The 12,638-nt window shown below is 41.3% G+C and overlaps 2 protein-coding genes across 2 annotated transcripts; one reads left to right on the top strand and one right to left on the bottom strand.

Moving 5' to 3' along the window:
- The first annotated feature begins 4,390 nt into the window (after window positions 1-4,390).
- Window positions 4,391-6,550, top strand: sln (sarcolipin). The gene is made up of 2 exons (XM_079225497.1): window positions 4,391-4,501; window positions 4,986-6,550. The coding sequence occupies exon 2, from the start codon at window positions 5,092-5,094 to the stop codon at window positions 5,185-5,187; it is 96 nt and encodes a 31-aa protein (XP_079081623.1). The 5' UTR covers window positions 4,391-4,501; window positions 4,986-5,091; the 3' UTR covers window positions 5,188-6,550.
- Window positions 6,551-6,559: 9 nt separating this feature from the next.
- kbtbd3 (kelch repeat and BTB (POZ) domain containing 3) lies at window positions 6,560-10,612 on the bottom strand (the record flags this gene model as incomplete). The annotated part of the gene is made up of 9 exons (XM_079225496.1): window positions 6,560-6,809; window positions 7,044-7,193; window positions 7,316-7,606; window positions 7,725-7,967; window positions 8,462-8,752; window positions 8,852-9,025; window positions 9,374-9,556; window positions 10,091-10,256; window positions 10,338-10,612. 9 exons carry the CDS (start codon window positions 10,610-10,612, stop codon window positions 6,663-6,665), a joined length of 1,920 nt encoding a protein of 639 aa, XP_079081622.1. The 3' UTR covers window positions 6,560-6,662.
- Between the last annotated feature and the right edge of the window lie 2,026 nt (window positions 10,613-12,638).

The following is a 12,638-nucleotide window of genomic DNA, read 5'->3' as shown; positions in this document are numbered from 1 at the left end:
AGCACAATGGGAACTAATGACGTTAACAATGGCTGTGTGTGTCCCATCAGTTGCAATGTGGTGTAGCAATTAAATGTAGGCATACGTATGTAGGCAGTGTAAAATATTAACTGAGAACATCCGTTCCACTTTACGTTTTTCTCTGGTTGCAAACAAGATAATGGAAGAAAGTCTATCTTTGTTACTCAGCAGTATGTCCCGTGAGATTACTGTTTGGTATTTGTACTTTCCATGGTTTACCTCGTACTCTAATACTGGTATTAATGTCCTAGTGTAGGCTGTAATATCCCAGCTGGGACATATTGTTCTGTTACTGTATACATCTATAGTATCATGCTAATGATTGAATACCTCTTCCTCTTTTAACGTGAGCGGCCCTTCTCTTTTCTCTTGTTTTCCTGCTGCTCCCTTATAGGATCTGAACCCTGATGGCAAATCCATGCTACATGCCTAATCTCCCAACAAAAGACAGACAAAATTGCTTCAGGGATCATTGCTTAGGCCCTGCTAACTTGATACTATGGGATAAACATGTAAGTACACAGGATTACTATCTTGGGGAGACTGTTTGGTATTTGATTTCATTCATCCATCATCAGACCGGATTCAAATTCTGGCAACCAAGGATACTCTTGTATTACATGAGAACTAGAGTATTATCACAACAGGCTAGCTGGCTAATTCTAATGCATCCTTTTCAACAAAACACAATACCCTCAACATCAGAACAGATACTGATCAGATACAAGCAGTATTTCACACTCAGGCATGTTGCTAAATTGTCATTGATGTATTCTGTCAATTGTTTTGTTGGTTTTTTTGCCCTGATTTCTGCTCTCTGTCTGCTTTCTCCCTCAAAGGAGCCAATTAGCTCAGATCCTGCGTTTGGATTCCTCTACAGCCCCTTTGGGTGTGAGTATGTGCTCCAGCATGCTTATATGTGTTTGTGAGCATGAAACCTTTGTGTGTCAGCGTGTGTGATTATACACGGGGGTGTTGTGTAATGAAGCCCTCACCTGTCCTCAGCCGTCTCAGTAATTACAGTGCCATGCTGAGGTCTGGCCAGTGGGAACCATTCGTTGTTTTATCAGCACGCTCAGTTTAGTCAACAAAACAACAGCTGGTCAGACAGGAGACTGTGGCTGCCCTCTCGAACAACATTAATACACTCTGCTACATCTTGTTTTAAAAACAGTCTAATAAATAAATAATATAAATAGTCTTCTTTTATTTGTGTGTGCTGGATGATGTCCAGAGACTTCAGTCAGGTACATTTGCTGCGGGATTGATCAGGGTCCGCACCAGAAAGGGGTAAAGCTTTGCTGCTATTTCTTAGCATTCATAACACAAACATTTGTATCCAGTCTACAAGATAATGATAACAAAGGGGAAAGGTGGTTTGATTCAAAAGACATGAATTCATTATTTGTCTGAGGAGAGTTTTGTTGCAATCCAGTAGTTTGAGTCAATCTGACTTCCTAAATGTATTGTAGTTGGGAGAAAAAAAACAAGCTCGCCACTTAAAGACTTGCAAACTGGCTTAGAAACTGAGGTTCAACGTAATTTTTTGACATTGGAAACAGAAGTAATAAATAATCTCACCACAACGCTCACTATAGCTGATGAATGATTCATCTGATAATAAAGATCATGGATCATTTTGTAATGAGATTTGTTTCTCAACTGCTCTTTTCAGACGTACTGCATCTTACGATAAATCTCAATTATATTTCAACAATATATTTCAGAATTGGTCAGCCATGAATTTGTGATCAGTGAGTGTCAGCGTTCTACAAAGGGGAAATATCCCCTTCAGGTTATGAACACGAGATTATGAGGATATTTTCCTTGCCAGTGCTCAAGAATGTACAGATCAGTCTATTCACTGACTAACTCTACAATGGATATGAGGCAGACAGAAGTTACTAATTGAGGTATTTGGCAGCAGATGTGATGCTCAAACATAATATCACAACTGGCCTAAAGTATAAACAGGCCTGAACCTTGTTTTTGCTGCGTGTATCTCTCTGTCAAGATCACAGTCAGCTGAGATGAATTCCTATCTCTCCTCCAATCAAAGCGCCCTCTAGTAGAAAATATTTGGACACTGATTTTAGAGAGTAAGATTAAAAATTAAGTGCCAGGTATTTATACACCAATATGTAGGCTAAAGCACAGGACATTTGGGGTTTAACAAATAAGTGCATAGGAAAAGTTCCACATAAAACCTTGTGACTTATTTTTTTAATACTTCATTGGTTGTCAGATGAGAAAATATATTATCTATGTACTTTTGAAATGACATAAATAAATTAGCCTATAACCTTTAGCTTGCCAGCCCTAGCTTACATGGTGATTCATGACTTTTCAACTCTCCTTTATTATAGAAACATCAGCTTTCATGCTTCAAACAATATACAACGATTCCATTAGTGAACTTTAGAGGCACTGGTTGTTACCTTTCAACAGAGCCAGGCTAGCTGTTTTATTTGTCTTTATGCTAAGCTAAGCTAATCACCTTTTGCTTAATATTGAGAGTAGAGGTGTTATTTATTGACCCTTAAATGACTCCCTATGTTATTATTTTACGAACTTCTTCAGCATATATTCTTAATAATAATAAATATCATATTAAGGATTAATACCACACTCGTGTCTGTACACTAGATTTTAAGCTACATCCAACAGGTGTTTAGTTTAGCATAAAGACTGAAAGCAAAACCTAATTTTATTAATTGTTGTATGGATTAAACATGCTACAACATGTTGAGCCTTTGACTAGCTGTATCCCTATTGCTTCCCATATTTATGCTAAGTTAATTGTCTCCTGGCATAAATTAGTTGCTGATATTTTTTATATTATTGAGGATTTGATTTGATTTGTCCTTTTTTTGCCATAACATTCACGGTTGACAACCAAAACATTGTCACCAACCTTCACTGGTAATAAACAGTAGTCTTGTATCATGCACATATACATAGCGTCCCAGAATGTGTGGAATGGTGTCTCTGAGGCCTTGTTGACACTCCTCCTTCTCTCCACTGATTTAGAGGGTAACCCTGCCAGTGCTTTTATATCTTAACCACACACAGCTGTCAGAGTGGGCCTTGGTCCACCCCGCACAGAGATGCCTGTACACATCGGCCTGCTTTATTCAATCACCTTGGCGCTGGATCCGCCGTGACAATGGGAATCCCTGGGTCAAATAGCTATTGGTTCGACGTTGGCAGGGCAGCAGGGCGATACAATGGCACACGCTTTGACCTGTTAAATCCTCCAGGAAAGATCTTGGAATCCTGTGATGAAAGGTTCAAGGGAGCCGAGCTCATACACACTTTGCCCTGCTGTAACCCCTCTGTCTGTGTGGGAGAAGGTGTGTCAAGGGGGTTTAACATTAGATCAGAGATAACACAGTTTTAAGCAGCTATCAAGTGTAAGATGAACTGAGAGGTTCACTGTGGTAAAGTATCCAAATCCCTTTCTTAGCACCAGCATAGCAGGAAGAATGTAAAAGAACAATGGTTATACATTACCACAAGTGGATAAATTAGATGAGAGGACTGACACCACTCTCATGACCTCACGGTAAACAGCCAGCAGGTGGTTATCTTTGTTTAGCATAAAGACTGGAAGCAGGGAGAAACAGCGAGTCTGGATTTGTCCAAAGGCAGCAACATCTGCTCTCTAATTAACACATTGCATCTTTGTTGTTTATTGTCACAGCACAGTGAGGTAGCTCAGTAGGTTTCAGTTCATTTAGGTTAAGAAATAGAATGACAGAAACCAAACAAAAACCTACATATCCCTATATTGTCATCCATCAGTCCCAAATAATATTGATAGTAACTCAAGTGCAGTAGCATGATGATACCTTCTTTTTCCTCTTTGACTGGCCAGACAGCATGATGACCTGTGGTATCAGCTGGATTTAAATCTACATGCCCCCAATGTTGCATTTTGGAGAGGTCACTCTGTTATTCTTCTTTGCCCCTGTGCATAGCTCACACCCACGGAGTGATACTGTTACAGTTTGCTATATCCATCAGAAGACATGGGTATTGTGTTTGGAACAACTGTAATCCACCTAGTATCTGCAATAATGTTTTATAAATAACCCTGAGTCCCTCCACTGTTGTGGGTCTCTGTGTAAGAGGGAGACTCTTTATGGATATAAAAGGAAAAGCCCAGTGGATGAGTTTGTGGAAAATAAGACACTCTATTGGTTGTTTAGTTGGTATGTGACATCAGTCTGGGTGTATGTGAAACATGGGCGGTCCATTACGGTGACTACTTTAGGAGCGGGCCCTTACCCTGGCGCCCGAAGAGAGCTGAACAAAAGCAAGGGGATCAGCTTCTAATAGATGAGCCGGAGAAGAGGTGCCACAGTATAATTTTCAATACGAAGACAAGCTATCAGAGATCAAGTACTACTGGAACGCGTAAGAACGTCTGCTTTCTGCTCTTCCTGCTCATAGTGAGAGTGCAGCCAAAAGAAGAAAGGTAACAGCTCACTGGCTACATCTGATTTTGTGATATCATTCTGAATAATGTTGTCATTGTTAGTCGAATAATAAGGGCTACCAATCCTATCCAAACCTATCAAAAAGTTTGCAATGAACAACTAATAAATGAAAATGCAAAGGTTGCAAAGGGGCTTGTATCTATTTTGTTCATGCATCAATAACATTCCCAGACAGTACTTTCTAACCTGATCACATGTATGATAGTGCATCATTAAGTATGCTTTGCTGGTTTATGCGTCATCTCCCATGTGTGTATATGAGGGGATATTGTGGGGCCTCTCCCTGGTGAATAAAGGAACAGATGTAAGAACCCGTAAAACATGCACACGCAAAACGTCAGCACATGTGCCAATGAAGACACACATAGGCTGATATAAATATATGCTTTTACCACCACATTATTTGCCTTGGTTGTACCTGTATTATATCATTCATTGCTCATATCTCTCTACAACTCTCAGGTCCAGGACCAGCCCTAGCTCTTTATAAGAAACACCCAACATCTGCATCCTTCGTACTTGTCTCCTTCTTTCCTCCCGGCCTGCTCTGCTCGGGTGTGATACCAGCATGGACCGCTCGGTACAGGAGCTGTTCCTCAACTTCATGATCGTCTTAGTCACTGTGCTCCTGATGTGGCTGCTGGTGAAAGTTTACCAGGACTGAACCATGGAACAGCAAGAGACGAGATGAACGAGAGGCAGAGAAGACCGAGAGATGTGTGAGGATGGAAGCCAGCGTGATTGTTGTGGGACTTTGCTGCTGATGGATTCCTCTTCCAACACAGTGTTTACATCGTTTCTCTCTTTTTGTTTGGTCTGCTCCAGAGCTCTAAAACCATGTGATTGTTACAGACAGGGCAGATTGTCAATTACAAACTAGTCTTGGATCAGAATTTGTATTGAGATGTTTTTTTGAAAGTGGCCTTGAGTTTTTTTGACGAGAGCCAAATGCAAAGTCACGATGTTAGGGTGAATAAAAATAAATAAACAGGAGTTTTAAAGCGACAGCTATTAGACACAGCAATGTCACATAAACAGTAGTACATGCAGTATCCCATGTGTCATTCATGTGACATTGATACATGAACCATTGATACATGAACCATGCTGTGAGTAAATGTAGATACAACATTTACTCAAAGAAGAAAACATCCACACGAACAATGAAGCATTATGTTTATGTTCACTTCTTGCCAATAAACAGTCTTTCATTTAATTATTTTTCTGTTTCATAACACAAATGTACTTTGTTTTTATGATTTACACCGTGAAGCCTTTATATTTCTCCTCCTGCTTTCTAAAACTTTAAGCTATTGTGTTTTTTGAAGTTACAGAGCGTTTCTCTGGGATAGCTGCACATTTTCATCAAACAAGCCGTTCCTAAAGATTTTTAGGGGATTTGTGGATTGATCACATGTAGAATTAATTATACATCATGAGAGGAGAAACAGGTCATGCATGACGTTTCAAATTAATAATTTACACAGTATTGCCATATATTAGTTGAGTTTTAAATAGTAGATATGAGCAGGTCTTCATCAGCTAAAAACAAAGAAGAAGAAAAATCTGGAACCCATAAATAGGACCATTTTCTAAAAATATCACAACATAATGTGTATTTTCTAAACTGTACCATCTCATAAAGCACATTTAGTCTAAAGGGAATCAAACGTGACTGTGTCATTTTGCCAAAATGAAGTCATTTGAACCATTCATGATGCAAATACACAAAATGCAGGAAAAGGACACTGTATTCCTCCCAAAGGTTGTGTAAATGAAGCAACAAATATTCAGTTACTAAAATAGGATTAATAGGAGAATAGTCTTTTGATCTATAGGGTTGCTCCATGGGAGAGACCATATTTTGAATGACACAGCATATATCCTATTCCAGCAGGTGCTCCACACATAGAAAGTTAAGGATTAAAGTCTTTAAATAAAAATAAATGAAAAGATCTGGCTTCGGTGTTTGCGTGTTATGATGATGTGCGAGTGATGCGGTGGTAGTCGAAGTTTGTCATTCTCTCAGTCAGCTGTCTGTCATGCACAGAGGTTTGAAAGCCTTCAAGGGAGACTTGTGGGTACTTGCTCACATCAGTGACACATGTAACACACACATGTATATCCACTCACATGTCTTCATGAGTGTGTGTCTGCTGTGCACAATGCAGTGTCACTCCATGGGTCTTTGTATCTGTTGAAGTTGATTAGCTGGCAGTGGAACTCAGTGAGGGCTCTGGGCATCGGGGTCACTTCCTCCCATTGGTGTTTCTTACTGTGGTACACCTGTACAGGTCACAATAACACAGACAGATCTCATAAGATGAAGAGCCTCTGTTTGTCTTTGCAATGGAATCATTTTGATCCACATGTGTCTCTGGTGAGCTGCTGATCACATCTTCAAAGCCTCTTAAAACTAGCAAAGAGACATTTTGGCATCAAGTGGCCTCTATCTTTAGCTCATGAAAAACTTGGATCACCACTTTTAGCCAATAAAAAAGTCAAAGTAGCTTCTCTCACCTGAACTTCATCGGTGATCTCGTCAGGTGAATAGTCTCCACCCAGGATGTAGATTCTATCTTTCAGACCAACCGCTCCAGCATTGAACCCGGCACACTCAAATGACCCTTCACCCTTCCACACGCAGGACTCTGGACAAAAACGGTAGACCTGCATGTAGAGCATAAACCTGCTCAGCAAACTTAACCAACATAAGCCCTTTTGAATTCCCTCACACTACAATGCAATAACTGACAACTCATTCATTCATCAGTGCCCATCTGATGGCTCACCTTGTAAGTGGACAGGTCACACAGGTGCAGTGTGTTATTTATTGACACGGCCTTGACCAGTGTAGCATGGAAGAACTGGCCGAATTCTGCCACCAGGCGGCTCCACTGGTCCTGCTGGGCATCGTAGCGGAAGAAGCAGTCAAGAGAGGGGTTAAAGGAGTCGGTGACCTCCACCTCTGAGCCCAATGTATAGATAACGCCTCCACAAGCACTGGCCTCCGGGTAGAAGATGGCAGTGGGCAGCGGACTGACTGAGCACCAGGTCTGGTTCAGAGGGTTATAATACTCCACCTAGAATATATGATAAAAAAGATCCACATTTGTACTGCACATCAAACAAATCCACACTTAATAGTCGAGTACTGAATGTACATCTTAACCCGATTGTATAAAATGGAGACAGTGTTACCTCCAGCAGACTAGGAGCTCCCTCTCTCGGTCCCTTGGTCCGTCCTCCAATGACGTACACTCGGTCCAGGCAGGTTACAGCTGTGTGCATGGTTCTGGGCTTTTGCATGGCAGGTGCACGCGTGCACGTTCGGGTCACAGGACAGAGGCACCAAACCTCGTCTGTAGCGTCATGGAATGGCTCTGCCACATGGCGACGTATTACCCGGCAACAGTTCCCCCGGCAGCCGCCTGTCACGAACAGCTTAGATAAAGTGGAAAGACGATATGTTGGAAAATGTATTCAAGCTACTGAGAGAATGATTCAAAAAAGCATGATGTATTCTAAACCCCCCAAAAGAAGTCAAGGCTCCATTTGTTTTTTTGTTCAATTTTACAATTATGGTTCTCATTTTAAATCTGTTCTCGAAACCAGGAGGTCGGGAACCTCTGAAGGGGTCCAAAGATAAACTCCAGGGTTAAAAGATAATTAAAGGAATACAAGTGTAGAAAAAATAGTTTTATTTTTCTCACTTTTCCTTAATTGTTTTATATTTCTTGTGAAATAATACTTTTACCGGCATTCTTTTACCTCTTGAGGGCTCTAACACGCTCAAACAAAACAATCTGGGGAAGAAAGCTCACAAAACTTACCCACACCAAGGCTATAACTTCTAAAAAGGGATCACAAGTTGACAAACGATTGGAAACCACTGCCCCAAAAAGCAGCAGGACTTGAAATTCAATCCCAAAACGTACCTTCTCAGCAAAGCTGGTAAGGCAGGATCCTGGTGGGTCTGGCATTGCAGTGCCCCCCTGTCCGTACCCTGTCCCCAGGTCTTTCCACCGGTCTGTTTCCAGACAGTAGCAGAAGGTGTGGCGGATCTCTCCGTTCTCTTCCGTCTTGTGGATGTAGATGTAGCTTTGTGTGGTGGCTGGCCGGGCGTCAGAGAGCAAGCCGTCGTCCTGATCCTGCCTGCTAAGAGCCTCGGAGAGCAGGGCGAGACACGACTTACCATCGCAAAGGAGGGCCTCTGAGTCACGCAGAGTCTGAGAGACGGTGAGGGGGCGCACAAGATGGTTGAGACAATCGCAAGACCACATTGTATAACAAAAATCCCAAATCCCGCAGATGCAGCATGCTCATACCTTTAGTACAGGTGCAGGTAAATGGTGGAGTCTGGTTAGAGATAACAAGCCCGGCAACAGTTTCTGTCTTCCTGAGAGATGTTGGCGTGTCCATCTAAGAAGTGACATCACCACGGCCTCTTCATTGGGAACATTCAGAGCATCTGAACTTAGGCAAGCCTCCAACATATTCACCTATAAGAAGCAATTGAAATAGTAAATACTGAGTTCAGGCTTTTTGATGTAGGCAGAACGATAATTAGAATGTGTGTCAAATCAAAACGACTTAAAACACTGTTATTACTAAGAAAGGTTTTTTACGTGTAATTATAGTAACCATGTTAAGCCCTTGTGTAGAAATTAGATGAATTATGCACACAGTACTGCATTTTAAAATCCTACATCTTTCTAAATCAAAGCCTTTTTCCCTGAGTGTGTGGAAGATTTAAGAAAGGCAAAGATGGCTGAAGTCTATTGACAAATAATCTATATCCTTTTACAAAATTAAATGCCATTCTTATCTTGTCTGTTCTTAAGCAGCACCTGCATATCCAGAAAGTCCTGGGTTTTGGAAAGGTCAGAGAAGTTCTGAACCACAAACTCGTTGGCACTTTGAAGGAGGGAAGAAGAGCCGTAGGCTTCAGCGAGGGAAAAGAGGGACAGACAATTACTGAGATCCAGGGTTCCGATCAGGAAGGTGCTGCATGCTCGGGACAAGACTGACACCTGGGGACACATACAGTACATATTTAGAAAAAATTACATAACTACATAACCGTAAAAAAAAGTACATAACCTTATTAAGCAACGGTGTCTTTAAAAACTCTGATTCTTTCAACGTTTTGACTCTGTTTATTATGCTAGTTGAATATTGACGATGTAAATAATCCAGCACCTCTTAAATCCTTATATGTATACAGCTACGGTAACAAACTCATGTACCATCTCCCTATAGTCATATTTTGAGTGTTTGCCAAGAGACAAAATGTACAATAGACAAAGTTAAAGATGAATTTGACTGATGATTTCAGGTAAAATTAAAACAATTTCCTGTAAATATTGTCAATATTGTGATAGTGAATTATTTTAGCCACAATAATCGTGTGGTGAAAATCTGACACTAACTGTGACATGTCCAAATATGAAGATTTTGAATAGTAACACCCTAAAGCCAGATGAGGAGGCACTGGTTATGACACAAATTTAGCAAAAGAATTGTATGTTTTAAAGAAAAAAAAGAAAGAATGGTTGTATTTCTACCTGCAGAAAAGAGGCCAGCTGAAACAGCATGTCTACATTGCCATCAGTGATGAGTGTCTCTCCAGAATAGGCAAAGTCAAGGAAAGAACCCACCGCCACTGGACACTGGTTACCCAGAGTCACTGAACCATCACCACGCTCTTTCATGTCCACCTCAAACATGGCCCTAAAGACAGAGCAGTTACTATATTAATCATCGGTAGGTAGGTAGTGGAAGTAAAGACAGACAGATAGATAGATAGACTACCTGAAGAAATCACTGCATGCTGCAAGGACACAGCGATGGCAGGGAAAACTCTGTTCCTGGACCTTAATTGTGAAGTCAAACATCAGGCCTTGCTCCCTGAAGGATCTGAGCACGCCCAGCAGCTGGAGTCCGTGTGCCTCAGGTAACCGCAGCAGGGTCCGGCACTCTGGGACACCATTGCCTTGTGTACCATTGCCAGGTGTACTATTCCGGGGGCTGCTGCTGTAGTTGTGGGCACTGGCGATACGGGACGATGGCTCTTGAGATTCATCCATCTTCCCAAATTCTGATGATATTAAAAACAAAAATCAAAACTCAAAATGCATTTTCACACAGTATAGCGAGTCTGAGAAAAAGGGGTGCATAATATTAGGCGACAGAAAAAAGTTTAAGGAAAGATCTGGTGTCTAGCACCTTCACAGTTCAAATACAGATATTAGGTTACACACCACCTGAGATAATGAATCACTGTTAAAAGTCAATCACATACAAGTAATATAAATACATGTGAAATATAGAGGTATGTTGTCTGAAGAAGAACATTCGCTATAGGCGACTCACTGTGTCAGCACCTCGGACAGCTCTCTCTATCTCTCTTTCTCTCTCTCTCTCTCACGCCATTCTGACTTCCGGAAGCGTGAAATCACGCGACGACTTGGGCAGCTTTTTCTGTTTTACCGGCTATATTTGTCGGTAGCATCATATTTGCTGAAAGCGCACCGTTGTGTTACGGATATTGAGATATGTATCTCTTTTATAAAAGCCCTCGAGTTGCGTGTGCATGTATGCGGCTTTGTTTGCCGTAGAGGGATGTGCAATGGCAGATGGGAGCTGTAGTTCTCTCTTATTTGTAGTTTTACAGACGAGGTCTTGACTAAAACTCAGCAAGAATGTGCTCATATAATGTAGTGTTGTCGTTAGAAGTTAAAACGTTCGCAGGTGCAGAAATATACAAGGGATACTACAGAGGGAATAGGCTGTTACAAACTTTTGGGGTTTTGCTAGCTGGTGCTGTTTGTGTTGATATTTAGTTGTAGGGGGCAACTTCACCTTCCAAGAGGCATGACTACGAAGTAAAGGCGACATGAAAACGGATTACTTAAATAACATAGATAAAATAAGATATTAAATCAAATGCATTCAAGGAAAGACAGAATTACAATATACAGTAAATGCAAAAAAAAGGCATTCAGGGTTTCAGGATTTTTTTAAGTCATCGTGGTGCACTGCAACTCATCACCACTGGGTGGCGTTGCCTTGCTGCGAAGCACAAAATGTGTGGTTGTTTTTATGTACAAGCAAAAGCCTCTTGTTTGAATAAGTGAACGTGAACTTCCAGCCATACTGCAGTAGCGTCTCACCGCCACAGTGCCGCTGACCAAATAACAGACAATTTCCTGCATGGAAATGTTGATTTCAAGACACCACATATCAGCAGGCTTTTTGTAAGCATACACTGATATATTACTATAGTGCGTGTTACTCACAATCATATAGCATACGCAACAACATACAGGTAATCTATCATCAACACAACACTCACAGACTCAATCATTTGAGTTGCGCATACACACAAAACAGAACAAAGAAGTTACAGTGTTATTATAATTGTAAAATAGCCTGTCAATTAGACCATCTTCCTTCATCGACATCATCTATATTAGTAGACTGGCGTTTCCCAGTCGCACTAACCCTTACAATGAAATGCTCCGTTATTGATTGATTGAGAGTAAAACTGGTAATATATGTAATATATTTAAAACAATACATATGCTATTATTATGCTATTTACTATGCTATTTTTTTTATTATTCGACTATTATCAAAAAACACTCCACTATATATATTATCGGTGGGTCAGACCCCCCTTCCTCCTCCCCTCTCTCCTTACATCCCTGCATCCCTCCCTTCTTCTCTCCCTCCCGGCAATGCATCCCCATCCCCCACACGGTGGCCGTCTCTTCGGGTGAAAGCTGTCTTCTCTGCGCCACTGGTCCGACAAAAAAAAAACAAAAAAAAACGCTGCTGTAGCAAAGCCAGTCCGCACCGACCTGAGGCAGCGCAGACACACGGGAGACATCACGTACACACACGGGGAATCTTTTTTTATTTCTTCGACCAAGTGGTAAGTCTCGACCGATGTTTATAAAGGAGGACAGGGAATGTCCATGTGTCGACTTGCTAGTTTTCCCCGTTTTTTTTCTTCTTTTCTTCAATTGTCCTCCGCGGTGGCGACAGTTGGGGGAACTAGCGGGCTAAGCTAAACGAGCTAGCTAGCGTAAATCGCGGAGGCAAACTGAT

Source organism: Taurulus bubalis (genome assembly GCF_910589615.1).
Source record: "Taurulus bubalis genome assembly, chromosome: 10".
NCBI lineage: Eukaryota > Metazoa > Chordata > Actinopteri > Perciformes > Cottidae > Taurulus > Taurulus bubalis.
This window is presented reverse-complemented; position numbering and strand designations above follow the sequence as displayed.